Source organism: Carassius gibelio, chromosome A17 (genome assembly GCF_023724105.1).
Source record: "Carassius gibelio isolate Cgi1373 ecotype wild population from Czech Republic chromosome A17, carGib1.2-hapl.c, whole genome shotgun sequence".
NCBI classification, from domain to species: domain Eukaryota; kingdom Metazoa; phylum Chordata; class Actinopteri; order Cypriniformes; family Cyprinidae; genus Carassius; species Carassius gibelio.
Genome location: NC_068387.1, coordinates 3,808,070 through 3,835,928, shown reverse-complemented (window position 1 = coordinate 3,835,928; position 27,859 = coordinate 3,808,070). Strand labels below are relative to the sequence as shown.

Below are 27,859 nucleotides of genomic sequence, written 5' to 3'. Positions count from 1 at the left end.
CTCATGCGCAGTAACGTTTGTTTATGTTGTTGCCTTTGAAACCGTCTCTCCTTTCGAAAAGACGTGATTGTCAAAATACTAAGTTAGAATGAGTGAGGAATGATAGGGAGCGACAGAGCGCATGTTCCAATGAACAACAACTCCCATGAGCTTTACGCTCTTTCCCGACGTCATCAAAGTACGTCTTATGTTATTATTTTGATTGAGTGACCCCTGGTGGCCAAAAATTCCATACTGGGCGTTTAAACAAACAAAAATAGATTAAGACAATTAATTAATTTCTAAATTAAGAAAAAATAAAAGTGAAATATAACGTGTGCACATTTTATAAACATGAATGCATGTGGGAATTTTCTTTTTTTAAGTGACTAATATAAATTGATGGTTGAGACAGAGATTTGAAGCACGTTTTTGTAAACCAAGCATCTGATTCTGTCCTCAGCTGCCTTTTCTGACTGCGTTGTTTTATTTGATATATTTACTCAAGAAAAAGGTGAAATGAAAATGAAAATGAAACATTTTTCAAACATTTTCAAACAACATTGTGAAAATGTTAACATTTTAAAAACTCTGAACTCCAAAAATGTTAGTTATTAGAAAATCACTTTGGAAATCACTTGTTTAATAATTGTTTGCAGTTTACTTTTCACAGCTATACAACAAATTGAATACGTCACAGAAATAGAGGTTATGAAATCGTTGCATAAAATGTATCACATCTAGTGATAAGTCCATGTACAGGAGGTATAAAAATCATATATTTATATACTAGATAACTATAATAAATTGGCAAGATGTAAACAGTTCATACATATGTGCATACATGACGCCTGCGCCAGAGAGAAGAAAAAACAACTGAAGGCAGCAAATGGTGAATAAATGTTGAGACGGTCTGTGAAGAATCATCCAGTTAACATGCATGTCCAACCATTCAATGAGTGTTTTCATCAGTTCAGAACAACCAACAGACAATTCTTCCCATAAAACTAAATGAACTGAAAAAAGGCACTTTATGACCACAAAAAAACAACTATCCCACAAAAGTTTTGTAACTACAAAAACACGGCCGTTTAATGAGGCCATCGCAGGTCAGAGACGCAGGTCATTCTGTCTTCCCTAAAATGTCCAAGTGCTTCGAGCCAAGTGCTTCAGCTCTCTGGAGACGAGCTGACCTGTAAACAGTAACGTGGTCATGAAGTGTGTGGTTCTTCTCATTTGGCCTCCACCTGCTCCAGGAGAGGGTTGCTCTCTTTCTCAGGCGTCTTGATGCTGTCTGTGCTCACGATGCAGGTGGGCCGATGGCGATTGAGCATCAGTATGAGCTGCTGTCGTTCGTGCTTTAGCTCCTCGATCTGTGCTTTCAGCTCCGAGTTCATCATCTCCAGACGCTCAGATTCCTTCAGTGGAAGAGTTGAAGGCACATCAATACACTCGTGCTATCTGTTGATACAAAACTGAGGCCAGTGTTGGGGGTAATTATGTAATAAGATTGCTTTTTCAAGATTACTTTTCACGTGCAGATAGCAAAGTAATGCATTGCTTTTACATGTACAAGAAAAGAAACTAGAGGAATTGGGAGTGAGGTACACAGGCACTTCCTTTAGCCTGAGGATTATTAAATAATTTAGCGTTTACAGTTGTCATAGATATAACTTTTGGGGCTTATTAAAAAGAAAATGCAAGCCCAGCTCAGGTGACAGAAAGTAAGAGTAAAAGTAATGTAATGCATTACTTTCCATTAAAAAGAACACAGTCAGTTACCTTTTAATGAAGCAACACAATATTGTAATGCATTACTTTAAAGAAACTTTCCCCAACACTGACTGAGGCCTTCACAGACAACTTACCCGCTGTAGATACTCTGTCCTTTCTTTCTTTTTGTTTCGACATCTCGCTGCCGCCACTTTGTTTTTCTCTCGCCTTCTTTTCCTCCGCTCTTCCTCTTCATCTTTCTGTATGAGCAGCAACATCAGAAAACAAAGGTTTTTATAGGTCTGTTTACACTACATTACTTACACTAAACTCAATGCACCTTAAATTCAAAGAACTTGCATGCAATATAAAAATAAATAATACAATATGAGTTCAAATTATGGAGCCAAAAACAACACTGTGCACATTTGTCCCTGCTGGTGAATTTTAAAACTACTACATTGAAAAAACGTCCTGCTTGCTCACAAACTTTGAAATGCAATTGAAATATCAATAGGTTTTTTGACATCACAATATTCAGCAAGTAACTTCAGTCCATCAGTTAATGTCTTGAGAAGACAAAAGCTGCATGTTTGTCCATCATTAAGGCATGTTGTCCTCCATCTGCTCCACACACATATTTGTTTAGAGCTGTTTTTGGCTTGTAAACAGTGCTTGATCGCTGCCGATTTCTCTCCTGTTTATTTATTGATTTATTTAATATAATATAGTCTTCTCCAGATGTTCACTGATGGACTGGAGTGCTGTGGATTACTGTGATGTTTTTATCAGCTGTTTGGACTCTCATTCTGACGGCACCCATTCACTGCAGAGCATCCATTGATGATACACTGATGCAATGCTTGCATTTCTACAAACCTGATGAAGAAACATAGTCAGCTTCATCTTGGATGACCTGCAGATTGAGTGCATTTTCAGAAAGTCTAACTTCTTATAACAGTAACATCTGTTCAGTCAGTATGAATGTTCTCCATCATCTGTTCTCTCAAACGAGAACTTCTGCTATTCACAGCCAACATGCAACTAACTAAAAAAGTTATTCAACATAAAATGTCATAACAATTAAAGTTAATATGTTTACAGTGATGGTGTAACTGTACGACAGATCACTTTGTTAAAGACGCAACTGTATGACATGAGAATTTGTCCCAAAGCTTGCCTACTTTTCTACTGCACACTCAAAAGTGTGTACTTTTTCTTCACTAAAGGAGCACATACTGTAAGGACGTACTATAAGTAGTCCCTTTTGTCCACTAGATGGAGTCACTGCAGTTTGTTTTGTGCCAGATGTGCATACTAAAAAAGTGATGTAAGATTTACAACCTAACCTAACCTAACTCTAAGGTTCAAAAACCTTCATTCAGAAATGTTTTAATATTTACAAAGTAAAGGCAAATAACAGTTAAACATTATTTTAGTAGAAATGCTGTAAAATATACTCCAATAATCTGTATTTACAATTTATTTTCACAGTGCATGTGCTGCAGACGTCTGGAAAGCAATATCAATAAAGCCCAAAAGCAGCGCTTTCTTTTTAATACACCTAAATGAATCCAGATGTTTAAATCAGGTTTGGGTTTTCCGCAGATGATTCATTAAGATGCATATCTGAAACAGGCGTCAAACTGATGTGTACTAGCTAAAGCTAATAATACAACAGTGCTTTTTCCTCCAGATGCCCCTAAATGTGTTCCCCAGGCTAGAGGATGACAGGTGCTCACCTCGGCTTTGATAGGGAGCGTCCGCTTGCCCAGCTTCCCCAGGAGATGGAAAGGGGACAGCATGGCCCCGAGGTTACAGAGGTCGGCGTACTTCAGGTGTTCAGTCAGTGTGGAGGCAGAAAGGCCTGCTAGAGGACCCAGACTGGGCAGTGAGCCGGCCGTCACCGAGGGGTCCGGGATCTGTCCCGGCATCATGTCACAAACACCCGAGACCACCGCTGGAGAAAAGAGCAGAGAAGCTGAGCTTAGAGTTGGACTGCACACCACTAAGGCCTTTTTAAACAGCTAACAAAAAATAGATTAGATTCTGTATGTATCTCAACATCTTTACATTTGCTCTGAAATAGCTTAAAAAGGTGATTTATATTTTAATCAGAGAAACTGATATTTTTTCAGCCAAACAGCCGCTGCTGCATGCATGTCTTTTTCATATAACCTTTTATTATTACTTATTATTATTTTTATTATATTTTTAACATTTTTTTATTACTCAGTGCTTAAATGAATAATTACACTATAACAAGGACACTTTAATATAAAGTGTGATCATATGTTCCCTGGGAATCATTCTCGGCCATTTTATACTGTTCCATATTTCTATTTTACTATTCATTTTAGTTCGTTATGTATTGGCATCAAAATAATCACCGTTGTATCATGATTAGTCACTATTACCCACACAGAGCTGTTTAAAATGCCTGCATAGTTTTGTTATGTTGTCTTTTTTATGAACACATATCTATTCAGTTGAAACACTCAATTTACTAATAAATCATTTTCGACACGTGATAACATTTTAATGTTGAATTCTTGTAAAGTGAAGAAAAGGACGCACTTTACCTATCCAACTGTACTGCAATTGATTATTTATATGGAGTGAGGAATTGTTCCTGCTTATTAAAAATGAGAGCAAGTGGCAAACATCAGATCAGCTGACAGACAAGACTTGACTGGATTTATTTATATGCCTGTTTATTTTGAATACCGATTAATGCATTTATGAATTTTAGTGGCATATTGCATTCAAATGAATTTCTGCTAATAATCCTAAATGTACTCTCCTGTTTAATTATTTAACTCCTTTTTAATTGACCACAATAATGTGTTTTGTGAGGTCAAATGACAAGCTGTGTATCCTGTGCAAATTACAATAAACTTTACAAGCATCCATAAATCTTTCATTTTATTCTATTTTAAAAAAAATTTTCATTGTATCAGATGCTGCACAACAGAACTGTATAAATTAATGAAAAATACCTTGGTTGTATGGTTAATACATCAACTAACATTAACTAATGAAACCTTATTGCAAAGTGTTCAAATATGTTTCTGTCATAATTTCTTCAAGTTAAACCAGTCTCTGAAGGTCTTTCAGCTTTACTTTCAGGTTCAGAGTGTGTTTGATGGTAGTTTTTCTCAAAGAAAAAGCTGCTGAAGTGACTCTCAAGGCAGCTCTGGAGACAAAATTCACGTGTTCATGTTCGCATATAAAGTGTGTTTGAGACAAAACCACACCATTCATTCACACAGAGACAAGCAGAACATGCAGATGTAAACACTGCTGTGACGTTTATAACTTCTGTGTGATAGACTGTTAGATGAATCCATCTCCAGAGCTTATCAACATTCATCTGATCTTGATACGGTATAGTTTATTACCCAGCCCTACAAAACACTTCCTTATAAAATGTATTCAACTGAAAAACTGGCACGCATCATCTTCAGAAATATAAGACTTCAAAAGAAAATGAATGCAAAGTAGATGATATCTTACAAATCCAGGATTTAACGACTTACCTTTGATAGAATAAAAGTCACCCTCGAAACACCACCTGCGCTGAAATACCACGAAACAGCATCAGGCTTTTTTCATCCGAATCCATCATGATTTTATCAGAGAATAACAAAGAACTAACCAATAGCCTATCTCTCTCTACATCTGACAAATGTCTGGATTATGAGCACTTACAGACCCTTGGCAAGAGAAACTGCTCTTTTTCCTCTTTTTTTTTTTTTGTTTTCTTTGTGAGAGGCACAAAACTAGACCCAGACAAGTTCTCCTTTAAGCTGTGGAGACACAAACTGAGAGCGCCAGCCAATGTTTCCTCCGTCCAAATCTGCGTCCTCTTCTCCGTGTCAGCCGAGAGGAATGTGACTGCAGGGGAACAGGACAATGTCATCGGCCTACACAAGTGTTCCTCACATCCAAACCTTTCAGATGAAGAGTGCGTTTGTAGTTTCACAAAACAATATGTCTGAGAGCACATTCCCACAGACAGAAAGTGACCAACTACATGAATGTACTTCTTGAAGAAACGCCTCACGATGACACAAGCAATCACTGCCATATGTGAACCGCTGCACGGCACACACAACACTCATGACTCAGAGGAAGTTTAATTAGTCTTTGCTAAAGCAAGCTATCATTGCTCACACAGAGAGTTAGTCATTTAAACAAATCCCTAACCCCAAGCAGGCTACTAACACCGGCACGTCGCTCGTCATGCATCATTTGTGTCACAGATTGATGCCTTAAAATATGTGCCTTGTTAAGGAGAAGCCTGCTTTTACATGAGTGAAAATGTTTCATTCAATCAGGGACCGAGTTAGGGGAAGTGACAAATTACAGCAGCCAATTTTACATTGCGTTTCTCTGTAAACTAACTCAGTTCAGTTGTGTTTGGTATTATGTGCACTCGTGTCTTCAGCAGGGTTTCTGCTGATCATTAAAAGCATTGCTTAAAGCCTCTTTTAGTATTGGACCAGAAATTCTTTATAGTCTTGGCATTAAATGTTTCATTTGCTGCAAAAAAATGAATATCATCCTTAGGTTTGTTTTCCAACAAACATATCTAAACATCCATAAATCAAGATGCAATTATTGACATGCAAAATGAAGCTATAAAGAAAACAAAACTGTAAAGAGTAGCACAAGATCAAGCGTGTTTCATGGAGCATGTTGGATATTCCGGGCTCTTAGAAGATGTATGCACCAGCAAACACTAGCCATCTCACTGAAAGCCCCAGTGGAAAAACCATTTTCACCATTAAATTCACCATCTCTGAAACTTTTAGCACACTTCCAAATAAAACATCATACGGACCAGTCAAGACAAGTATGTATTGAGCGAATGACAGCATGAAGGATTTGGAAAAATAAACAGAATCCAACACTGTTCTCTTTGTTTAGATTTGCACTGGAAAGTCCTATAGAGCTCCTGAGAGCGCCGTCCTCGCTGACGCTCTCTCCGCTGCCACCGCTAACACATCCTATATTAATACTGTGCTCCATTATCACAGATTACGTGTCGCTCTAATTGATCGATCGCCCCATTATTGTGGAAAGCAGTTGTGTGAAGGTCCAGGGAGGAATGTGGTGTAACACGCTAAAGAAATGATGTGATGTAATGTAATATGGACAACAAGCAAAATGAATACAATAATCAATCTATGTGCATATGTTAAATCCAATGCAGCCCAGCTGAACAAAATATCCAGAGACAGAGAGAAAGTAAGTCAAATCAATCAAGTGCATTATGTGAGAAGCGCTACTTCAGGCTCTGTACAGCATCAAATCAACCATTCTTCAGGTTCATTTAATCTGACAAGGAATGGCGCAATGGAAGCTTTTCTGAGACATAAAATCGGAGTAAATTTTCCAGTTTTTGTTCCAATTTTTCCTGTCATCAAATTAAGTTTAAATAGCTTTTTAAAGAAATATGTATTGAAAGAGTTCAGATAAGTGATCCACAAAAACAACGATGCTATAGATTCTACAGTAAAATGCATAAGAACACAATTCAACCATGTACAATTGGATTTTGCCAAAGTGAAGTATTTTTAACAACAAGACTAAAAATAATGTATATGAAGAAAATAATTTGAATGCCTGGCCGTGTTTTCATATATGTTTCTCCAATATTTCATTATGCATCTATCAGCATTACTGTAGTACTCTTAGCTCCATTTAATGCATTTGATCATGTTCAAATCTGTTCCACAGCATCTGATCATTCCTCCCCAAAAGCAGTTCAGAGATCCCGAGAGCATGTGCTGATGAGTGAGGGTTTGTGTGTGTCACAGGGCACTCTGAAGCCCAGTTTGTTCACAGTGACATGTATCTGTGTGGAGTTACTGTTGATCAGATCACTGTGTTATAATCAACATTCCTCCATTCGTCAGTGCAGTAAAGGTCAATGTCATTTCAGTGCATTATGCATGCAGTTATAATAGCACTGTTATGCAATGAGAAGCAGTTTCACACATTGCTTCCAGATTTTATCGCCCACTTCTTTTTCAGTGGAACTGAAACCCTTTACTGAACAACTGAAAATGCTTGCAGCGCATTGTTTACCTATGAAAGAGCACAGCAGTTCATTTCACTGTGTTGTAAATGTTTGCAGCACTGACGTTTTTAGATCATGTTTTAAATAAGTTTGAGGCAGAGACACCAATATCACATTCAGATGATGGATATCCAACTCTAGATCTGGATGTGCTCAGTGCACTCAAGGGGAAAGCATCACGCCAGACCCTTAAATTGATATCAAATGCGAATAGAGATCACAGATATGAAAATATATACAAAGTTGATCATATTAACCTCCACCATTTTGGGGGGGGGGGGGGGGGGGGGAATCTCAGACAATGCTGGGGAACATGATCATCTTGTTTCGTTCATGTCAGATTCAGTGAAGCTGTCATTACAGCAAAAGAGACACACACACACAAAAATACAAATAAATAAAAATACTGATTTGACACATTCTCAAATTCAAATGTAATTTACTCAAACTGTTTTTTATTATTATTATTATTATTAAAAATATATATTATTATTATTCAATTGTAACAATGCAAAATTGCATTTTACTAGTGGTTTTGTGTATTTTAACCACTTATTTTGTATATTTTTAAATTTTAAAAAGTTGGTGTCCACAGTATTCACGCGCCATTCCACGAGCCTCTGCGCAGTGACGACGGACAGTAGAGTAAAACATGAATGTACAGATGATCAAATCTGAATGTGCATATGCACCGCGCCCTACAGTGACTCAATGATCTCAAAGCGGAAGTTTCTCTTATGTAACATGAACTTCAGCTTACAGCGGCGTTGAGCCTTACTGTCCCATCATCATCACCACCATCATCATCATCATCATTAGAGCGCTATATGAGAAAGTGAACATTCCCTATGTAGCCTACAACTAGAAATGGACATGGATGAGTGAAATGCGGTATAAAGAGGTATTTAAGTTGCAGCTATGGGAATAGACCGTTGTTATTCAAATATGAAACGCACACGTTACTTATTTAGCGATGTACCATTTTGCTCTTGGGCTGTGTCTCCAAACCTAGAGAGCCCCCTACATACACAGCATTTTTGCGCATCTCGAGCGCGCAGCAGCTGTTCTGAATCTGAACGCGCGCACGATGCCCCACAAAAAAAACGCTGCTGCGCAAAAATGCGCCCTGTCTAGGTGGCTCTCCTCGCTTTGAGACACATCCGATGGAGAAATGCAGCGGTCGGACTCGAAGCCGTGCAAAAGTTGTCAAAGTTGCGCTCTTACCTGACTTTGGTCTCGAGGTGAGCGAGTGGAGTCCCTTTGTGACGTCAGCCGGAGGTCGCGAGTAGATCTTGAAGAGCGGGAATCGTTGCATCAGCTCGAGTCTCGAGCGCTGATCCCTGGTCGGGAAGAGCGAGGAATGCGGAAGTCAGACGTCAGCAGGGAGGATGAGAAATGAACTGCAGGGAAAACACACATGGAGAAGTTGAGAAGAGAGGAGCAGGCTCGCTCCACCCCTTAGAAACCAGAAAACAAACATTCCGTTCACCGTCAGCGCTGAACATGCTCGCCACTGCCAAGCTGAAGATCCGTGAGTGCTGTACCAGGAGCATTCCTAACCTTCCACCAAAAAAGTTTGACACTGTTATTATGGATGCATGCATGGATATAAACTCTAATGCACAAGCTGCAAGAGCAATAAAGAGCTGCATATCCCTGACAGATGTGCAAGTTGTGTTTACATCCAGCTCATCCAGCTCTCCTTTCGCTTTCTGACTCTTATAAAGGAACCCAGAGAGTCTGCAAACACAACACACATCGCTTCATCTGGAAAGCATCTGCTGTTTGCAATCATCTGATAGACGTCTTTATGATGTCAGTTTTACCTACATTCTAAATCATAAACATCTTAAAGACATCTTCAAAACGTCTATTTGACACCTGATAGGAAACGTCCTATAGTAGATGTAAATGCAGACGTCAAATAGACGTCTCCGTGATGTAGTCTCAGGGAATTAACCCGTTTGACCCGATTAGATCACAAGAGAGATTCCTGTGCGGTCTGGCATTGCTAGTAAGTGTCTAAACAGCTGAAATACTATCATCAGGGAACCTACATGGTCTTCTCCACCATCAGACGAGTGTTTATTAGTAGCCTAATATTTTACTGGGGGAGCCTACGTACATCTGTATTTCAATGTAAAATGAGTCTATGCCCCTGTACCATATGATATAGCTCAGATTGGTTTCTTTTAATTACTTCATAAAATACCATGGCAATATCTTGGTCTGTATGTCCAAAATCGTGGTAGAAGGCAATCAGTTTATTTCTTTCACACACTTGGCTTTTTTTGCCGTCTGCCATATTTATGAAATGGGGCAAAGAATACCATTGAATAACACTGAAACATTTTTACAGATCTTAAGTTGCACAGAACAAATCAAACACATCTTACATTTGTGATGCTGTAGTAACAAACACAACTTTCATGCACATCAAATAGAAAGACAAACCGAGGGTAAACCTTATCAATCAACTGTACGGTGCACATCCGTTTCAGACATAGCCTGAAAGAATGCAGATTTCTGGAGTATTTTCTTGAACTTAATATCTATGGTTTGACCCATTTCAGAGGCAGCCAAAATTACAACCAGTAAATTTTTAAATGTTTAAGGCCAAGATAGGTATGTTGTGGTACTCTCATGAATGGCTGACGCGGAAGAGAAGAATTGTTGCATAAAGTTGTTATTTTTGTTATGTTTTCTTTGCGTAAAAAAGTACTCTCGTAGCTTAATAACATCACCTGTCACATGGACTGCTTTAATGGTGTCCTTTCTACCTTTCCGGGCTTTGAACGTGGTAGTTGTGTTGCTGTCTATGAACGGTCAGAGAGCTCTCGTATTTCATCAAAAATCTCTCCAAGATGAACATAGGTCTTACGGATTTGGAACAACATGAGGGTGGGTAATTAATGATAGAGTTGTCATTTTTGGGTGAAGTATCCCTTTAAATAGACTGAGCACTTCGTCTTTGAAAACATTCAATTTTGGCAGAACAAAATGAGAAAAACTGAGCGCCCACATAGCTCCAATAAAATTTATAACCTGCAAATTATTGAAATGTGATGCACCAACTAACCTCTGCTCAACGCAATGTCCAGACTTAACAAAACCTGACACAGTGTGCTTCTCACTATTCAAACTCATGCTTTCTCATTTCCTTGCTCCTCCGTCCTCCGTCCCTCTGGTTCCTGTCCAAACGATACCATAGTACTTTTTGATGCTTTGTTGTATGTATCATATATAATGTGGAGTGTGAAGAGTCACTCGCACTCTATTGTGGATTTCTCAACAACGTCAGTTGAGTGAAGATTTATCACAAATACATGGTGTGTGTGTGTGACACATTTATAGTTGTTAAATGCTGTTAACACCTGTGATGGACCTTAATACACCATATGAGTAGATCTATGTGACAGAAATTTCTGTAATCCCCACTAACAATCTGAAATTCATGATATTTTGGATATTTTCTAAGAATGTCTTTTTGTCCAGTGGATGTCCATGACCATGTCCATGAGTACCATGTTTTGTGAAGAATTTGGACATTGTCTTTACAAGACAAAGGGACATTTATTACGAGCTATCGCTCAAAACATATCAGCCCATGTCTCTTTAAAGGGACACTAAGTAGGAATTACTCCCATCTAGTGGTGAAATTGTATTTTGCATTCAAACTAATTTTGCTCTCCAGCGCCTCGCTTTTTCAAATGCGCGTTGCATCTACGGTAGGCGATATGTACCAAAAAGCTTTGACAGGATGTCTTCTAATAGCACTTCGTCGAGTTTTCCTTCAGGTGAACAGGTGTGTTATTTCAAACAAACTGCAACATGACAACTAACAAACGAATGTTACAGTATGAATTACTGACTGTGGAAAACATGAAATATTGTAATTAGTAGTTATGTCTTCTTTATTCGTTATATTTTCTGAATAATGTGCATTGTTAGATATAAAAAAAATATTGTAATATAGATTGTAACACTGACTTACCTGTCGAGAAGAAAACTGGCCACTTCAGCGTCTCTTTTGAAATCTTTATCCAGCATTAGCTCTTTCCACCTAGAAAAAGCTTCCCCGACATTAACTCTTGTTTTCTGTAATCTACGGTCACGTTTCCTTTTACGTTCTATTTTTGACTGTTTTGGCGACGATGTTTTCTTCTCCTGTGACGCGGCATATGTATGGTCCATAATAAGAATGCAATCCAGACTTTTAAACTTGCCGGTGCAGTTTCAAGCGCCTCTCACTGCTCTGCACCTGCGTTTCTGGCTCTGACCGAAAACGCGTTGTGGAAACGCGTTGGCTTAGTACTTTTTGTCCCTCTCTGCTATTATAGTTTTGCAAGATGGCGGAACTACATGGAAGCCTCCGTCGACCTACCCGTCCCATGTATATAAAGATAATAAATTCTTCATTTACGAGGATTAGTTTAAACATTGGCATAGGTATTTGTACACCATTGAGGGCATATTTATGAATAAAAATATTGATTTTAGATAATAAAATACCTAAAAAGTTACTTATTGTCCCTTTAATTATTAAATGTGTTTAAATTCCTTTGATAACTCTCTGTAGCTCAAGATGATGCAGACCACATATTTGAGCGAGTAGGACACTGACACACATTGGATGCACACTGGTTATTACAAGAAATTCTTAATAAAGATTAATAAAGCAAGATTTGTTGAAATATTTGAAATGCATAATTTGTTTAAATTGCAATGGTAAAAAATACAGATGTGAAAGTAACAGATTGATTTGGGAGACATTTACACATGCATTTTTTTTTTTAAAGAAACACTTCTGCATATACACCTGTGTACTGAAACCTCGCTCCTATATGAGCTTCACCAAACTTTGAACACAGCAGTCAGGGATGGTGCTGGCAAGAAGTAATCAAAAGAATTTGAATTCATCCAAATTTTGTGTTAAATCATTGATTTCTGCCATTGATTTTGCTCCTGACGCCTACATCCAAACTTAACAAAAACACAGACCACAGGACTTTCTGAGGTAAAATAGGCATGCATCGTCTTTGGTGAAAGTCATAACATCCTCTAATATGACTTGGCTATGTAAAAAAATAAATAATAATAATAATAAAAAAAAGATTATAAATGAAATAGCCAGCCAGTCAAATTGCATCCTGTTGAGCTGCAGTGTATTTATGAAAGTGTTCATAACTTCAAATGAAGGCCACACAGTTTTGAACTTCAAAGGAATTGACTCATTTAGATTGACCTATGATAGATGCAATTCATCTAAATTATCCTAAGTCTATTTCTGTAAGATTGTACTGTAAATAATGTCAAACTGCATGAATGGCCTGCATCTGACCATGACTGGTTTAGCAGCGTGAAAACACATGCCAGTTATTAAGCTCTACTTTCTATCCACAGTTTATTCCCAAAACAAAGGACACAAGAACACCAGCGCTCGACTCTATATCCATTTATTCAGCAATCAATGCTCCTTTTGTTCTTCAAAGTCAATTTGAAAATGTAGAAAAATAAATTATCATAAAATACATCTCCATCGATATAGCACTGGATGTTTTCATGGAAAACTCTAAACATTTGAGAACAATGTGAAAACACTGAGGTATGTGATAACTCTGATGACTGTATATTAGAGCACAACACGAGTAGATAGTCTATTGGCATAGTAAACGAACACAAAACCGCAGTCGATTGCACAGAACTTAGCACCAGATCAAACAAATATGAAACTGATACATATTTATATACTATATATGTGATATATATAGATATCCCGTGCATGCTTTTCAAACCAGAACACAGTTCATATCTGCTCATAAGATAATTATCCATGCTTTTGTATTTGGGCTACATCAAATGTCTCTGGAAGAAAGTAAATCCCCGTCCTGCACAAATTACACGGATACAGCCATTGAACATCTGGCTTCACACCAACATCACACATCTGGACATCATAACACTGCGATCCCCAGTAGATATTAAGAACGAGCCGTGACATTACATCATCTACTCTTGCATTTATAAGGCGAGAAGCGTGGGAGAGTTGAGGATGTCGACGCTAGTGTCTGCTTTGCTCACGCCCCCCTTGCACCCGTCCAGTCCCTCGGCCAGGGAGTCCAGCTCTGGGCAGGAGAAGGTGAACACGGACAGGTAGTTGCTGCAGCTGGGTGTGGATGTGCTCACCACCGGGGTGCTCAAGGGTTCTAGATCACTGGCCACAGACTTGTAGAGGGTTTCCCAGTCTGTGATGCCCAGCGAGCCGGTCAGGTCGATGTCTGGGACGGAGCGGGCCGTGTCCGCCGAGATCCGGTCCAGAAGCTCGTCCTTGATATCCAGAGAGGGCTCGAGGTCGCACAGACTGACCTCTGCGCTGGAGCACAGCAGGATGTCGGAGTTGCCAGAAATGGCTGTGGACGGTACCGTGGGGATGTCCAAGTCCTGCAGGGGAACGTCCTCGGGGAGTTTGCTGGCCGTTTCGGGAGTGGAGAGCGGCTGGGGAGACTCTGGAAACAGGCAGTCCAGTTCTTCAGGAAGCTGGCAAAGAGGTTTATGAGAGGCGAGGACATACTCCAGCCTCTCCTTTTCCTTCAGGAGGCTCTCGATTTCGGCCTGGAGGGCAGCTTTGTCCTCTTCTAGCTGGTCTGTTTCCTGGAGAAACCAAAAGTAGGATTATTCCACAGAATGAAAGGAAAATCATAATTCGTTTTAAACCTATTTGGCTTAAGGATGCAGTCACCTGCAATTTCAGCACAGTTTTGCAGGCATAAAGCTTTATTACGTGATGCATGAAGCACCGCTCTCACAGACACTCTTTGAGTGTCTAGAAAAGCGCTATATAAATGGCATGAATTATTATATTATGAATTAAGCATTGCATTGTGTGGTGTTTTAGGGTTGAAGTCCGTAAACTTAAGTTCAATTTTCTACCAGGATGTTATCCATTTTTCTTTATTGTCTTCTATGGTTTCGTGGATAACCTTTAACATCCAGAAAGTTTCTTATTTTTATTATCTTATTAGATTATTAAAATGTTCTGCAAAAAAAATAAAAAAAATAAAAAAAGTAGTTATATATCTTCTCATAGTCCAGCTTAATATTTAGAACCATTTATAAGCCATTGGTAATGTGGACTCGCCTAACAATGTTAAATATTACTCTGTCTGAACATCCCGGACAGCAAATCAACCAATGCCATGAGTCTGGGATCTCGTCTTTCTGGAGTTACTCACTTCACCTTCTGTTCTCTCATCATGCCATCACACGGCTCGGGAACCCTTGGGTAATAGCGCAAAAGCGCATCGAATGGATTACTTTTTTTAATAGTGGGTGAGTAAACAGATCGAATATGAATTTTTGGGAAGAACTGGATCTTTCCGAATGAAACCTTATGTTGTGGAGTCTGTACTCACTGCCTGGAGGGTGTCGGTGAGCTCTCTCCGTCTGTTGCGACACTTCGCTGCAGCCATTTTATTCCTCTCTCTCCTGATCCTCTTCTTCTCCTCTTCCTCCGGAGAGAGCTAGTCAAAGCAAAGAGGAATTGCACTCATTACCTTCTCGAAGAATCCACGCATCCCCCTATCGCTATCGCCAGTTCACCCCAATGGAAGCACGTCATTCTGCAATGCGTCTAAAAATAGTCTGTTGCAGACTTGCTGTGACCTGAATATAAAGTGGATGCTGCTGGTCAAGGCAACATGCCAAAGCAAGAACTGGATCCCCATCAATCCCGCGCACACGCTTCACAGATGATCACGCGCGCCAAACACGCAGCACATGCAGAAGTGTACCTGCTCGCCCTTGCTCTTCCTGGCAGAGCTTTTCCCCTTGCTCCCAGCTGCTTTGCTCTGTGCCGGTTCACTGCTCTCGGCTCTACCCGGAGACGGAGACACAGAGGTGATGATGGTCGGCTGGACCATCCACTGCAGGTCCGGCGTGCTGGAGATCGCGGTGACCGTCGGAACGAACGAGCCCTGGGATTGCGATGGAGATATGTCATAGACTCAACACTGCTTTATGTGCATCTGGACAACCAGGTTTTCAAACATTATTTTTATTATTATTATTATTCACCGTACGGTGTACTATTTCGAGTTTTTTATTTGCGATACTCTCAAGACGCTTTCTTTAAATACTCTCGAGCGTCTAAATATAGTCTCCCGATCAATATTTAACTTTTGCATTGTCTGTGACGTCAATGCTTACGCAGGACTGCTGTGGGCTCTCCTCGATGGATTTATTTTTCTCAATGAACAGCTGCATTTACACAGTGCTTCACCATGTTTCACTGCATTGCAAAGGATGCGCGACAAAACATCACATTCAACATCAGATAAACAGATGAAGCACGCGCGCTGCAATAGCGTGCTATTCGTAAATGTGACTGTTTAAGATAGTAATAATAGGCTATCTATTGTATTTTTCAGAATAAGAAACAATGGCGTTCAGAAACATTCATTTGCATTATATATTAGCAGTTAATCACCATGCACACCAGTGTTTTATTATGATGTAACGCATGAGATGAAGCATCCTTCTACCTGTGTGCTGCTGTCCATCGGGGCATCGGTGGGTTTGTCCCCAGCAGAAGAGCATGTTGAGTCCGGATCAGTCTTCTTCGCTGTGTTCAGAAACATTTCTCCAGCGCGCACGGACACAACTCTTGAATAGATGCCAGGTTTGTGGTCCAGACGCGTCGCGTCGCTCTCTCCAGGTTTATAAACCTGGTCAGTGTCACTCAGCTCCGCGAGCGCCTATTTATAGTCCGCCTGGATTTCATGAATGAATCGGCGCATACCATTCCGCACGCGGGGAAACTGCGCTTTCTGAGCACATTCGCGCAGAGAATTATCGTTTAATCCACACTGAACTAAAAAGTCGACTGAAACAGAGGTTATTGTAGTAAAGCTGAGGGCAGGGAAGCGATAACCCCTGTGAGGACGAAATGTGGTCCGTGCCAAATATTCATTCATAAAGTTCTCATGGACCCTGATATGCATAAAGACATGCATAACGTCCTTATAAATAATATATGACTTATGCATATGACGTATTTTAAAACGAGATAATTTAATGACGCTCAACTAAACATTCAACACTATAGTTTGATCTGATCAGTTTGTGTTGTCATGTTATACTTATAATGTATGTTATATCATGTAGGCCTATGTAATGTATAATTCAGCTAAAGTATATATATATATATATATATATATATATATATATATATATATATATATATATATATATATATATATATATTATCAGTGATTATATATTTCGTTAAATTCGTGTTGCAGTCGCATATAATTAAATGTTTATTTAATGTGCCGTTTCTTTCTCTTGACCCCTCCAGTCTCAGCATCTGCACCTGCTCACGCGTCACGCAGTGACGTAACACTGCCAAACAGGAAAATGCCCATATAAGGATAAGTACGTGTTGGGATTCCAGCGCTGAGCGTGTGTCTGGACTGAAGCTGCTGCTGCTGCTTTGTGTTTTGTGCAGTGCATTTGCGTTTTCCTCTGGAAAGGGCGTTTAGACTCCTGTCAGGAGCACAGATGCGCAGACAGCAAAGCATAGCTGGAACGGTTCCATGTAGCCTACCCAGTGTATAACCACAGAATATGGTATTGAGACATGTTTCCCAATTAACCAAAAATATAGTCCATGTGGAATGGGATTTTCGTTATTTGTGAAGAAAGAACGGAAAAAAGAAAAAAAAAAACATTCAGCGTGTTTTTCTTTGAGTGCCAAATGCTGATGTGTTCTATCATCCACCTATTATTGAAATAACCCTGAACATTCCATAATGTATAGGCTACCATGGCATTACAGGAATAAAGGGTGTGTCTTCTTTATTTAGAATGAGTGAATGCGCTTATGATGTAAACATCTGATGATGAAGCAGCTCTTTTTAGTACAACTCTGAATATTCACATACGTATAACCCATGCTAGATATAAGGCTGTACTCATATAGCCTATTAGAAGGTGAATTTTAATTGCCTTTGATAATGTAATTCAACCATTTGTAAAATATGATCAATGCAGCTTTCGACCGAAAATGTCGAACGCAGAACCGATGAGTTTTGACGGCGGCTGGTTTGTGTCGGAAATCCGTCAACACCAGACCACTGAAGAAGTTTATGCATGATCATTTTATGTGGGCTAGTGAGATTGTGTTTATTTCACGGTAAGTGCAAGCACGCGCACCGAGCACGCGCTCCGGGAACCTCACAGCAGGCGCGGCGCGTTCACGAAGAACTCGGTCGAGTCTGCACTAGGTTTGCACATAGAAAATGTATTTATGTGCACATAGAAAGATGCATTTCTATAAACAGCTCTTTAGTCTGTAAATAACTTGTACATTAATTATGAAACAAATATAAGGTCTAAGGGTTAACTAACATTAGATTATCTTAAACCTAAAGTATACGGTTTCATCTGAGCCAGATTTTATCAATTTGATTCATTATGATCAAAATTTTGCTGTCTAACATGATGTTCACAATGGGGGCGGACTGGGTCCAAAAAGTGGCCCTGGATCATAAATGACTGGCATTATTTTTCTGTGTGAATCTGTGTTAAAGTGTAATTTACTTCAGTGATGCACTTTTAAGCATCCTAGTCTTCAGTGTCACATGATCTTCAGAAAGCAGAATAATATGATGATTTACTGAAACATTTCTAATTATTATCAATGTTGAAAATGTTCATATTTCATATTTTTGTGGGAAATGTGATACCATTCAGTCTTGGGTAAGATTATTAAAAATAAAAATGTATATTTTTCTTCAACAATGTTGCATTAAATTTATTTAAGTGAAGGTGAATTTGTACTTATTACAAAGTACTTATATTTTAAATAAATGCTGTCCTTTAACTTAAAACCATAATAATAAAAATCAAATAATAATAATTGATCAAAAATAGTAACTGATAATTAGGCAGCAAATTAAGCAGCATTACAATGATTTCTGAAGGGACAGTAAAGACTGGAGTAATGCTGCTGCAAATTCAGCTTTGATATAGAAATACATTCAAATTGTAAAATATCCTAAATAGAAAACCACTATTTTATGTTTAATATTTCATAATATTATTGTAACTGTAATCTTGTGTAATCTTTCAAATAAATGAATAAAAAGCCTTAATTATTTCAAACTTTTATCCACCAGTGTATATAAAATGATGCATGATTGTGAATTAATAAACAAATTATATTTCTATTAGGCCACCACTGGCTCTACACACCTTCAATCTTCTTTTCACTGCAAATCTTTATTAATTTGATTAAAGTAAAGTCAAGTATAACAGTGATATTATATCATTAGTACCATATTTTCCTAAGTGAGTCATCAGTGTTGGGGGTAATGTTTACAAGTAACGTGAGTAAAGTAATCAGATTACTTTTTTCAAGTGAATAGTAAAGTAACGCATTACTTTTTTTAATTTACAAGAGAATATCTGAGTTACTTTTTCAAATAAATAACATAAGTTACTTTTTTTTCCTTCAGTTCATTGGTTGACAGGTCTCCTGTCCCCATGTAGAGTGAAATCTGTAATGAAACCTTATGTTGTGTGTCAAAAATAAAAATGAATTTGCATTGATTAATCCCACTCATACAAAAAAATTCCTCAAAATGAATAAAAGTAATGCAAGTCAGAATATGACGCAAACTAGCAATAATTAAATGTTAAACAACACAAATATCATTTATGTATTTAATCCCATTCTATAAACCAATGTCTTTGCTTCTGACCCTCGATGATCCAGTTCAACTATACTAAAAAGCAAAAAAATTACTCTAGACAAATTATTGTTGAAATTTACAGACATAAGTTCACTTTCCCTTCAGCCTGAGGCGTGTTCATTTCACTTTTGGTGTGAAAAAGGCTTTTATATTAGCCAAAAATATAACTTTATTATTTAAAAAACAAACAAGCAAGCCCTGTTCAGATTTAAAATGTAATGCAAAAGTAACTTAGTCATAAAAAGTTACTAAGTAATTTAATAAGTTACTTTTTTATGGAGTAACGCAATATTTTAATGAATTACTTTTAAAAGTAACTTTCCCCAAAACTGTGAGTCATTATGTCAAATATGACACTTAACACGTTTTATTTTTTATTTTTGGTTTAAAGGTTCAGTAAACTGTTCCATTAAAGAAAGAAAAGACACAATGTGTAACTTTTGGCCCTCTAGCGGTTAAAATGGGTCTCGCGGAGGAACATTGTTTTGGTTGTGCTTTGGCTCTGCGCGGATGATGTGGTTCAAAGTACAGGACATCTTGTCAAAGCGGATGGACAAAAAACACTTCTCTGTTGATGATTCATCTGAGGTTTGCCGTTTGATCCAAGTCCATTTCTTCTTTCTCTCAACAGCCATAGTTTATTTTCTCTGTGATCTGACTGGCGGGCGAAAGATGTCCTGAGTTCATACCTCCACTCCACCTACCAATAAAACATGTTGTGATCATGTCTCTCATCAACATCTGATTGCTCCTCTACAGATGGCTGAACTCACTAATAATGACAAGTGATGTTTTAAGGTCTGGCGTCATCAGATGGATCTGGTCTCATAGTTGCAGCAGGCATCTGTATGAGTGGTTGTGACTTTAAAAAGCTCCTGTAGAAAGTAAGCATCCCGTCTGGGCTTTGGAAGGAGACTAGGGGGTGGGGAACACTCATTTCCTGGAATGTTTGGCTCTTTCACAATACATCCATTCATTCTGGAGTATGGTCGGGAGAATACCAGACGCACATGAAACATGGCATAAGAGCAAGATGCATGTTTTATGGACAGTGCCACATCATGATGTACCTTCAGCCAAAACAATTAACTTTCTCAGGAGAGGAAATAAGCCTGCAAAGATCCAGTTCTCAACGACGAGCGTTTTGTGTTGGATAATTATAGTGTTAGTCGTTTCGAAACAATACTATACTGTTGAAATATGTACACACGTTTTACATAAACACATGGTTGAACTGTATATAGCTGCCAACATGGAACCACAATCCAATGCCATCTTAAAGGAATGGTTTACACAGACATGAATTCACCCACCCTCAGATCATCCAAAATTTGTTTGTTTCTTCAACAGATTTCAATGGATGCTCTTCAGTGAATGGGTGCCGTCAGAATGAGAGTCCAAACAGCTGATAAAAACATCACAATAATCCACAGCACTCCAGTCCATCAGTGAACATCTGGAGAAGACAAAAACTGAAACACATCCAGGATTAAGATGTTATATGCCCATAATCATTAATAACTCTTTCTGCAGTGACAAAATCCATCTCCTGTTGTCTCTCGCATCAAAATCCATGCAGATTAGTTTAGAGCGGTCTTAGACTGTTTTGGATTGTAAACATGCTTAATCTGCGCAGATTTCTTTAATGATTCAGACCAGGAAGCAATGTGATATTTAGAGGACTTGTATTTGTTCTTCACTCAACCAAGCAAAACAAAACACTTAGAAATATAATTTGACAAAACGTAGTGATGCAATCTTTACAATCAAAAAGTGGACAGACATGTTCTAGTCACGACAGCTGCTTCTCGTATAACATTGATTGTGTGCAAACCAGGAGTGATGTGATAAAGCTCCAGGTGATGAAAGCTGCAGGATCTCCTTCATGTGAAGCGGGTTTCACACTGACAGCAGTTTCCAGTGTTGCTGATTTTCCAGGACAGTAGCTGTTGGTGGTAGCATCTGACCATGTGTAATTCAGCGACCTCTAGTGATGAATCACTGTGAAAGCACCTTTAGAAAGAGTTTAGTGCTTCCCAAAAGATTAGTTAGCTATCTATTGAACTCTAGAGGCAACGACTGAATTAGTTGCTTTTGAGAAAACTGGGTCTAATCATTTTTTTTTTCTATTTCTTAAAAAACTGAATCTTTTCCATGGCTTCTTTAGACTATATCCCCATGGAAGCCCTGAATCTCATGGGAAATGTTTGACCGATATGTCCAGGTTTTGTATGAGATACGCACTGTACAGCGTGACACCGGCAGAGGGACGATAATAAAAGGCTTTCTGGTTCCTGAAATCCGCAGTCAAATAGACTTCACTGGTGTTTGAAAAGTAGTTTTTTCAGACGTGAAATAACAACTTATTGTCTTGATTACAAAGCGGCACATGCGCAGCATCATCATCATCATCACCACAGCGCGTCGGACATCCGGGTCACGGCAAGACGTCTGACGTAGGAAGTTCGCGTTGTCTTGTTTCTAAGCAACGAGTGTAAACATAACTTTTCAAACATTGATTTCACTGAACCCGTTTACATTCACGGAAAACATAAATCGGTAAGTTTGAAACTAAACAGATATTACATTTCTTCAGGATAATCTCTAAGTGCTTATGAACATGTGCTGATTCAGCCAAAAGAGTTAAGAGGATTTTATCCAAGTCAGTAAAACATCAGCTGCTTAATCACAGCGCACTGAGACGTCAGTTATTTTTTTTTTGTACTTACTTCAGTTACAGGCTTTCGGTAATATTATGTTTAAACATCCAATTGAGGTTTTATCTATTTATGTATGCACTAATCTGCATATATTTCCAGAGCAGAATAAGATCAGGTTTCACATTCTTGTTGGATTTTGTTAACGTTAACGTTTTTTACAGAGATTTTTACTTATCTTTTTTTTTTTTAATCACTTCTTAAATTAGAAAATATTTCCAATGGTCAGGGGGAAAAATCCAGATGATGTTTAGACCCACAGGTAATGGAAATATATGCTAGACAGAAGAAACAGGAAACCAAAACTATTTATACCTTATTCATGTGTTATATCAGTCCACTGACCGCAGGTTGACCACGCTGTTATTAGACGATCAACTGAAGCTGTTACAGAGATTCACACGCTGCATAAAAATGCAAACGATGCCACGCCATCAATTCACACAGCATTTCTGGGAAAAAGAGACCGTATCGACGAAACTTCCTTCCCTGCACAGAGAGGCCATGAGCAGACCCTCGGGAACTCATCACATCTCCAGAACACACGCGCTAGAAGACCAGGAGCGAACGATCAGATCCACGAGAGACGGACAGCATCCAGAGATCATCCACTGGAAGAAACACACACATCCACAGGAGCAGAGGGAATACATTCCTTCACGCAGAGCATCGGAGAATATATTCCCTCTAAAACCAGTCCTTCACAAGAGAGCGTACAGCCTGAGTAACGTCATGAAGCCAGAGCATCCTCGGGTTTCCTCGGGTTTAACTAACAGACACCAGCAGAAGGGTGTAAGGAAACTAGACGCTCTTAATCCAGAGTATCTAACAGAGAGAACAAATCCGACGAAGAGCGATACGCACCGCGAACAGAAGCTTGAAAAACAAACGTGGCTGGCGAAGGAGATCCACTCGAAAGAGATGATGCTCCAGGAGAAGATTTCCAAAGTCGAGGAGACTCTGAGGAGAGTCCAGATCGAGAGGAAGGAGCGTGCAAAGAGAGATGAGAGAAGTAAAAGGCATTTGGAAAAGCTAAACGAGGACAACAGGTTCTATAGGAATGGATACGGCGACCGGGAAGAGCAAAGAGACCGATATGGGAATGAAAAGTGGGAATTCAGAGACAATATGGAAAGATGGGATCGAGGGATAAATGGTAGCCAGATGGAGATGAGCAAAGAAAGTGCAAAATGGAGACAACCATTGATGTTAGAGATGACAAAGGCTCACAAGCTGGAGGAAATGAGAGAGTGGGATGAGTACGAACACACAGCGAAACACCGGAGCCGGGAAATGAGTGACAGGCAAAACATGGGATGGGACCATGTCAGAAGAAGAAGGGAAACACACAACCTCTATGTGCACAGTGAAGATGAAGATCACTGCGACGTGAGGAAACCAAATCCATCTGAATCTGTGAGAAGGGACAGATCTGACCTGCAGCATGAGAGGAGAGGAAATAAAGAGAGTTTATATCGACTCACATCGAAACTCAGGAAGGAGGCCGTCCCGGAGAGAAACCCCAGACGGAGAGGAGAGCGCCTGCAGCAGGTGGAGCTCAGTCTGGAGGAGGATCTGGACGCTTCACAGCAGCTGATCCCGTGTGACGTGTGCCATCGACGCTTCGCTCCAGACCGTCTGGAGACACACATGAGGGTGTGTGAGAAACAGCGGCCTCAGCGCAAGATCTTCGACATGTCACAGTACAGAGCCAAAGGAACAGACCTCGAGGAGTTCATGAAAACCAACAGCAGGAGCAGAACGCCAGAGGTACGATGCTTGCTTTTAACTCTATAAAGTCTGCTGCTGTGTCATATTTGAGAAGCAAAGGCCTCTAAATGATCAAGATGAGAACAATTTCACTGATGGTTCATACTTTTTTTAATCCAGTCAAAGCTCTTCTAGTGTAACTGTTCAAGCGTCCAGCTTCAGCTCGTGTCAAATCTTGTCTGATTGTGATCAAGTAAAGGTCAGAATAAGGTCAGTAATATCTCCAGATGAACTCTTACTGGACTGAAGCAGCTCAGCTTTACTTGATTCTCCATCAATCATGTTTTAGAGTCTCAAATCTGATCCTCAGGATCTTTTGAGGAGCGTTTGTTCATCTCTCAATTATCATTATAACTTTAATCTCATTTTATTAAGACAGATTATTGAAGATATAGAGTGACGCTTGATAATTATATCATCTTTTGTCAGTATCTGCCATAAAATGTTAAAGATCTCATTGTTTTACCTCACAAGCATCAGAATTTAATTGTGTAAATATCAGCATCTGCAGCAAATTGCATATCTTTGAGTCTGAATAAAACTGAGCTGTTTTCAAACACAAGTTTTGACTCAGTGTAGAGTAGCTCTTGTTGTTTGTTGTTACTCTGATCACAAAGGCAGATATGGTTTTATGTTTACGTAGCGGGATACGCAACGTGTAAAAAGACAGTATAAGTCATTATAATCAGTAATTATGTCCACACTGGATCGAACAAATGGCTCGTTTATAATGGGTTTTATTGGTTTTGTCTGGTTATGCCGGTACACACCAGAATCACAGTATGTTAAAGGGTGTAACATTTCCATCACACGCTTGAGGTATTCGGCCAATCACAACGCACTGGATAGACAGCTGGCCAATCAGAGCACACCTCGCTTTTCAGAACGATGAGCTTTGTAAAAATCTAAGCTTTTCAGAAAGGCGGGGCATAGAGAAGAAACAATAATGTACATTATGTGGAAAAGAATGTTTATTTATTCATTTATTTTTACCATAAACCGCATAAACACATTGCATTAAACCAAATACACAAAATAATGTTCTTCTTTAGCAACATTATATGAACCCTCATGAGACCATGAGGAACAGACTCAAATGTAAGTCAAATTTGACAGTAATTTAACAGCATATTCATATACATTTTAACATTGATCTTGGAAAATAAACATTATGACGTTATTTGTCATCTGCAATTTCATAAAGGCCTATCTGTGTTTTATAGTAATTGTTACTCCATAACACCACCCTTCTGTGTACTATCCATGTCTGATGTCTTACTGTTTTTATCCCCAGCTCAAGAAGAATAACTGGCGACAGAAACATGAGGCCTTCATTCAAACCATGCGTCAGGGTCGAGGAAGTGTGCTGTCCCAGCCAGTCTCCAATCTAAACCCAGAATATGTGAGCTGCCCTCACTGCGGACGCAGATTTGCTCCAGGGCCGGCAGAGAGACACATCCCAAAGTGCCAGAACATCAGGAGCAGGCCCCCACCTCCCAAACAACCACACAGCGCCACCAGGAGGAAGACCCCGCAGTGACATGTGCTGAAGCAGCTCTCTGTGAGCAGACACATGCCACTTCAGAGCAGTGTGAAATATCATGCTGTGTGTGCTTACTCTAAACTACTTTGTCTGGAACACCTTAGAAAAAAATAGATTCATTAAAATTTTAATAATAATAAAAATATAATTTATTTGATTTTTGCTTAATTTTTTTTTTTACTTAATTTCCCCAGCAGAAAGAAACACTACTGCCTTGAGCTTGTTAAATAATTATACTCTTGAGCTCATAAAACACATTTGTCCTCTGTAGAGATCTTTCGTTTTCAGTGAATTTCACTGAACTTTTATAATTTCATAAACTGATGTTAATGTAATTTTTTTATGTTAATGTAATGTAATTTTGACAACAATTTATAAATGTACCCTTTTTTCATTCATGTTTGTTCAGTATGCAGTGTTGTGATATTTGTTCATTGTTATTTTTGTTAATGTAGTTATGCACCACCTGTCGCCATCTACTGGTGTAATGACATAACAGACAGGAAAATAAACCAGTAAACAAATGTTTTTGGTCAAAATACACTAAAGTGGTCATTGTTTGCAGGAGAATGTTATTGAATCGCATAAGTATTATACTTTAAATAATTAATCAAGATATTCCAGTCACGGTACTGATAAGTTACACAACGGGCTACTCTTTCGCATGGCTTTGATGTCAGTGCAATTACTTCACAGGAGGAAACCAACAAACAAGATCCTTTTGGAAAAGTTTGTTGTCTAGGTGAGCTAGTGTTTACATTGTTATAGAAAAGACTCCAAGCATGAACGAACACTGCTAACGTATTTCCTGTCGAATCTTAGCCAGCGATTCCACTTCCGCATAGCGATGTTGTGAAGTGTACCAGCGACAGAACTCTTTCTTGACGTATTGTAAACAAGAAATAATTAATATGTTCTAAGCATTGTTATAAACAAAAATATATAACACCTCATTCTAGTTATTGCTTTCGGAAAGTTTAAATATTAACGGTCGAAGACGGTAGATTCGAACAACGTACTTAAACATGTTACTGTAAACTACAAACTATTATAAAAACAATATCATTTTGTTTCCGGTCAAGTCAGATGACGTCACTTTTACCCCATAGCGCTTTATACTACAAACGGTTTCAGAGATATTAAATAATAATGCAGTAATAGAATATATGGATAACATATATCTAAAAAAAATATATATACTTAAATTATGCAAGCAACATTGGTGTAGAGAGGCCTTTATTGTTCCAATAAGGCGGCATCCATTTAATGATATTAATAAATATGATAATCTGCACTCAGTATGTTATAACACACTGTTTTATAATGTACTACAGTAGTATAAATATCTGCCACCTAACTACCATTTACACTTAGCCTATTGCTAAAGAAAATCAGGGCTCTCAAGTTTTGAAGACAGACAAGAGTGACACCCCCGCCCCCCGCACCCCTAATCCCCAGAAGAAAATATTTGAAACATGACACTGACAATTTAACCAAATACAAAGTGTTTATTCAATTTCCAATTATAAAATTTGATAAAAATTTATAAAAAGACAGATGCAATGATTAATGCATCCATGGCCAAGATTATATAATTATAAAATATGACATGATTTTAAAAGTGACCTATAACATCGACTATGCAATACACTTTAATTAATTTAGTGCTAATAAAATTATTAAGCCTATTGGAGAGAGATATATTTATAAGGTGACAATATGTCGGTCATCGTGTGATAACGAAAATATGACTAGGCCTAGACTAAAGTTACTTGTTCTGAGCAGATGTTGTCAGTGAACAGGCTGTAAAACTGTTGGCTAAGTAACAGACACTCATGAAAAACTGATGCTAATTATCTGGGAAACATTCTCTAACAGCAGTCAAGTTGTCATTGTTTGTGTCAAACAAGTTGTGAATTTGTTGTAACAGGGGATCATTACTTTGTGCTCAAAGTGATGCTCGGAGCTCCAGTGGTTTCCTCTGTGGGTGCACGAGGAAGATGGTGAACAATTCCAGGACGCTTTTTTTTTCATTGGTTGTTGCGTTAAATCTTACCCAGATACAATAGTGCTATTTTCTGATTGGCTATTGTGTAGCCTATTTCTTTTTTTTTTTTGATTGGCTGATAAGTGGCAGGCTCGATTAAGAACTCCAGGGGAGACGCCCTTGATTCCTGCCGGTTTCCATAGTGAGAGCGGCGTGACCAGATAACTTTTGGGCGCTGCGGCATATTAAATATATTATAAATAGTTTTTCTGCGTGAGAAATACAATGTGTGGCGGGAGTGCGTGACAA

General features: G+C 38.7%; 3 protein-coding genes across 6 annotated transcripts; 1 reads left to right on the top strand and 2 right to left on the bottom strand.

Annotated features, from left to right (window-relative positions):
• Positions 1–601: 601 nt before the first annotated feature.
• jdp2a (Jun dimerization protein 2a) lies at positions 602–9,191 on the bottom strand. Of its 3 annotated transcripts, none has more exons than XM_052619647.1 (5): positions 5,351–5,733; positions 5,232–5,271; positions 3,435–3,652; positions 1,848–1,952; positions 602–1,397 (listed from the first exon to the last, which is right to left on the bottom strand). In XM_052619647.1, the coding sequence occupies exons 3-5, from the start codon at positions 3,627–3,629 to the stop codon at positions 1,212–1,214; spliced, it is 486 nt and encodes a 161-aa protein (XP_052475607.1). In that variant the 5' UTR covers positions 3,630–3,652; positions 5,232–5,271; positions 5,351–5,733; the 3' UTR covers positions 602–1,211. The 3 variants fall into 3 exon arrangements, with proteins under 3 accessions (XP_052475607.1, XP_052475605.1, XP_052475604.1); XM_052619645.1 differs by having other exon boundaries at positions 5,404–5,733; XM_052619644.1 differs by lacking the exons at positions 5,232–5,271; positions 5,351–5,733 and adding an exon at positions 9,005–9,191.
• A 4,030-nt stretch (positions 9,192–13,221) lies between these two features.
• On the bottom strand, positions 13,222–16,458 carry fosaa (v-fos FBJ murine osteosarcoma viral oncogene homolog Aa). The gene is made up of 4 exons (XM_052619643.1): positions 16,321–16,458; positions 15,571–15,753; positions 15,193–15,300; positions 13,222–14,431 (listed from the first exon to the last, which is right to left on the bottom strand). The coding sequence occupies exons 1-4, from the start codon at positions 16,414–16,416 to the stop codon at positions 13,802–13,804; spliced, it is 1,017 nt and encodes a 338-aa protein (XP_052475603.1). The 5' UTR covers positions 16,417–16,458; the 3' UTR covers positions 13,222–13,801.
• A 2,913-nt stretch (positions 16,459–19,371) lies between these two features.
• On the top strand, positions 19,372–26,099 carry zc2hc1c (zinc finger, C2HC-type containing 1C). Of its 2 annotated transcripts, none has more exons than XM_052619634.1 (3): positions 19,372–22,092; positions 22,601–24,020; positions 25,315–26,099. In XM_052619634.1, the coding sequence occupies exons 2-3, from the start codon at positions 22,665–22,667 to the stop codon at positions 25,558–25,560; spliced, it is 1,602 nt and encodes a 533-aa protein (XP_052475594.1). In that variant the 5' UTR covers positions 19,372–22,092; positions 22,601–22,664; the 3' UTR covers positions 25,561–26,099. The 2 variants fall into 2 exon arrangements, with proteins under 2 accessions (XP_052475594.1, XP_052475595.1); XM_052619635.1 differs by having other exon boundaries at positions 22,587–24,020.
• Positions 26,100–27,859: the final 1,760 nt, after the last annotated feature.